This window comes from Lathyrus oleraceus, chromosome 4 (genome assembly GCF_024323335.1).
Source record: "Lathyrus oleraceus cultivar Zhongwan6 chromosome 4, CAAS_Psat_ZW6_1.0, whole genome shotgun sequence".
In the NCBI taxonomy this organism is placed as follows: domain Eukaryota; kingdom Viridiplantae; phylum Streptophyta; class Magnoliopsida; order Fabales; family Fabaceae; genus Lathyrus; species Lathyrus oleraceus.
In genome coordinates, this window is record NC_066582.1 from 334,381,541 (window position 1) to 334,385,724 (window position 4,184).

At 38.2% G+C, this 4,184-nt stretch overlaps 1 protein-coding gene across 1 annotated transcript; it reads left to right on the forward strand.

Moving 5' to 3' along the window:
* Window positions 1–671: 671 nt before the first annotated feature.
* LOC127075361 (UBP1-associated protein 2C) lies at window positions 672–3,978 on the forward strand. The gene is made up of 2 exons (XM_051016843.1): window positions 672–2,147; window positions 3,657–3,978. The coding sequence occupies exon 1, from the start codon at window positions 848–850 to the stop codon at window positions 2,144–2,146; it is 1,299 nt and encodes a 432-aa protein (XP_050872800.1). The 5' UTR covers window positions 672–847; the 3' UTR covers window position 2,147; window positions 3,657–3,978.
* The last annotated feature ends 206 nt before the right edge of the window (window positions 3,979–4,184 follow it).

Here is a 4,184-nt window from a genome sequence, read left to right on the forward strand (position 1 = left end):
CCCTCATATACTGACTTAAGTGTTGACGTACTAACCTTGCAAATCAACCTCCTCTCTGCTGCATTGGGATCTAAAATCCACCATTATCTCATATCCTCATTCATTTCTATTTGTTTCTAGTACATAACACACATAATCAAGCAGCTGCATCGGGATCTAAAATCCACCATTATCTCATATCGTCATTTCATTTCTATTTGTTTTTAGTACATAACACACATAATCAAGCAAACATGCAGTAGCTTATTTTGAAATAGTATAACATGAACCAATATAAAAATTTCAAAGTGTGAAGAATTTAGAAATTTAAACTTCAGAAATATTAAAATGAGGTGTAAAAGAAGGTATTCATCACATGAGTTTTGAATTTGACTTAATTGCAATTTTGCTTCCCCTATTTTTTTTTATATTTTGATCCTCATTTTAAAAACTATGATTTTTATCTATTTTTTAAGTTTTCTTGTTAGATTTTAGTCCTAAAAAAAAGATCAAAATACCAAAATTGTAATTAAACATTTAAATTTTAAATCAACAACTTAAAAAACAATAAAAAATCTAGAAGACGTTTTAAAGTTTTTTCAAGAGTTTGAGGATAAAAAAAGAAATTCTATAAAATAAAATTCTTGTAAGAAGCCCACGATGTCAGATTTGAAGCAACCCAAAGCCACAAACCCAACATCTATATGCCTATATATAAACCCATGATACTAACGTACTGTTCTCTCTTTCTCTTTCACGCAATCAGTCTCAAATTCGCGGAGTGAAGAGAGCTTGCAGATTAGTGATTTAGGGTTAGGGTTTATCAATTTTAATATTCATCCTTTTCTTAACTCCAATTCAAACGACAATGGATCCCACCAAAAAGCGTAAGCTTGACGAGAACGGATTCGGCGGTGAAGCTGATCACCTAAAGCTCTCCCCGTCGGAAGCCCGTAAGGTAATCGAGCGTTTCACCTCCGACCAGCTAATTAACATCCTCCAAGACGCCGTCATCCGCCATCCTGATGTTCTCTCCGCCGCCCGCGCAATTGCTGACACCGACATCTCCCAACGCAAGCTATTCATCCGCGGCCTCGGCTGGGACACAACCACCGACGGTCTCCGCTCTCTCTTTTCAACTTATGGTGAACTTGAAGAAGCCATTGTCATTGTCGACAAGGCCACCGGTAAGTCTAAGGGTTATGGCTTTGTCACCTTCCGCCATGTGGATGGGGCTCTACTAGCTCTTCGTGAGCCTAGCAAGCGCATTGATGGACGGGTTACTGTCACGCAATTAGCTGCAGCAGGGAATTCGGGTTCTAACACCAACACAGCAGATATTGCGCAGCGAAAGATATATGTATCTAACGTGCCACCGGATCTCGCAGGAGATAAGCTTTTAGCCCATTTCTCACTGTATGGCGAGATCGAGGAAGGTCCATTGGGCTTTGATAAACAGACAGGAAGGTCGAAAGGGTTCGCTCTTTTTGTGTACAAGACACCTGAAGGGGCTCAGGCTGCGCTGTTGGAGCCCGTGAAGAATGTAGAGGGGCGGCAGTTAAATTGCAAGCTGGCAATAACAGATGGGAAGCAGCAACGTGGTGGGCCAGATGGGGTTCAGCCCCGTGGGAATACCCATGGAAATGGAATGGGGATGGCTCCTGCAGCTGGGCCTGGGCCGGGTCAATACGGTGGCTCTGTTGGTATGGGTCCTTATGGAGGGTTTTCTGGTGGGCATCAGGGTCAGCCTCCAATGGGTAACCATCCTATGAATTCGTCTGTTGGCGGTGGGTTGTCTTCTGTGGGGAGTCAGGCCCCGTCTTCAGTGGGTGGTGCGGGTGGGTATGGTGGTGGTCATTATGGAGGTTATGGTGGGCCTACAGCGACAGGTTTTGGTGGCAGCGGTGGCGGCAGCGGTTATGGAGGAGGTAGTGGTGGGACCGGTGCAGGTGCCGGTGGTGGACATAGTTCTGCTGGAGGTAATGTTGGGCTTTCTTCTTTGTACAGATTACCAAGTTCAGGTGGAATGCAAGCTGGAGGATATCCTGATAGCGGCCACTATAGTTCATCGGGTTATCAGAATCAGCATCTTCCTCCTGCTGGGGCGTCGCCGGTACCAAGGGTTCAACCTGGTTCCATGTATCCAAATGGGCCCCCTTACTACTAAGGTAAATTTGAATTTTTTGGCTTGTAACATTCTCTTTAGGTCAATTATTATTATTTTAAGTTATATGTTTTCCTTTTCATAGTTTTTGTTCTTCTGTTGTTAGAGTTAGAGTGTTTCTTTGTTTTCATCATAGTATTATTTGGTATATTATCACTTGCGTTGTGTTTAGTAACTGTAGTTTTATTCATGTATAATTGGCGGTGAGGTTTGAGGTCTGGCTGTGAGGTTTGAGGTCTAAATAGTATACTGTTCAGTTCACAATTTGCTTCACATGCCTTGTCTATGTTATGATGAGTTTTTCTTTTGTCATGGTTTTGTATTGTGTTTGCTGTCTTGTCATGTCAATTATTTTAGATGTATGATTAAATTTGTTGTTTGCGATGTCTTTTTTCTCTCTTTTCAGCGTTTTTATTTAGTTGTCACCTTTTTTGACCTTTATTGAATTGAATATACCTGTTTGCTTTTGTGGTGTTGTTGGAGATTGCAGCTGATCTGTTGCTTTTTATACCCATTTGATGATTGTTGTGGTTCTCTGATGCAACAATAGCTAGATAAGTCCTTAATTGGTGAAGCTGTTTATAGCGAATTTGTGATCGGTACCATTTCAATATGGAATATATTGAGTAACCGATTTTTTTAAAAACTTTTGACTTGGTTGTTTTTTTTGTTATATTTTTCTTGACTGCAACCTGTTTTGTTATTTTCTATGTCAATTCATCATGTATTGCAACCAACTTAGTAATTTTGAATTGTGAGGTCACTTTTGCTCATTGAAAAAGCTGCATGCCATAAAATCCAAGGTTCTGTTTATTTTGTAAAAACATTTTCTATTTTTATTTTCTATAATGTGTATTTATTTTAACTGGCTAATATAATATGATACTCTTGAAGTGAACTATCCGGATGTAGAGGAGATGAAATGCTAGATGCAATTTGGAAATAATGAAAACAACACTTTTCACATTTTTATTGTTTCAAAAAAATGTACAAAATTATTCACTTCAAGAGTTTATTACCTTCTTGTTAAGCAAGTAAAATTAGCATAAATTTTAAAGATGAAAAGTAGAGAAGTTTTCATAATATAATTGGGGCATAAAAGTTTGGTATTACTTGTTAAAACGGAGTTTATCTCTTGTTGAAACTCTTATTTAGTGCACATCCAACATTTAACATGTTTTGTTCTGCGACCGTCTTTCTGGTTCTTAATCACATTGATACTTATCTGAGAGCGGTCTCTACTCTCTATGATTTTGTGGTTTCCCCCTCCTTGCATGTATAGTTTAATATCTGGTGTGTCTTGTTTGTTTTTCAACTTTGCTGTTAGAATTTCCAAATTGCTGTGTTTCTTATTCCTTGCTTGAAATTATCTTCAAAATTGTATTTTGGGCTGTGCCTCCTATGAATGGATGAGCAATGAATCTTTTCTCATTGACTATGCGCTTTTACATTATATGTTCCGTGAAAGATTGTTGTGAAATGATGAATTGAGTTGAATGGATGTTTGATTCAGGTGTATCATCGCTTGTTGGGCGCAGATCTTTGTGTGCTTCTGGTGATTGCGTTGTTATTGCAGACTATGTGCTCTGGTGTAGTGATTGTGTTAACTTGTACTTTTACAGCCTCTTGATTTCACCTTCTCTCCTTTTAAGCACGATCCATGCGCTGTTAGTTAAAAACTATTGTGATAGACTAGTTTTGTACTTTTAGCCAGATTACTTTAGCTGTTCCAACCTTTATTTTAATTATATTGGTTATGGATTATGGTCATATTTATTATGAGTTTGTACTTGGTTACATTTTTCTTGGGTTATCAGTAATTTCTTCTTGAGTTATATATGTTTCTATATTATACGCCCCTTATTTGATGATATGCATGAGAAATTCTTTGTACAATACAAGCTGGATTATATTGGTGTCAATTTTATTTCCTTTGTTTCTCCCTTTACCAAGGAACTCTAATAAGTTATTGCACCTTTGTTTAACTTTATCAACTTGCACTGTATGAATTTATTGCAAACAACTTGTTTTGGGTGGAAGC

Coding starts and splice junctions, on each gene's coding strand:
- LOC127075361 (XM_051016843.1), top strand. CDS start 848: ATGGATCCCACCAAAAAGCGTAAGCTTGACGAGAACGGATTCGGCGGT.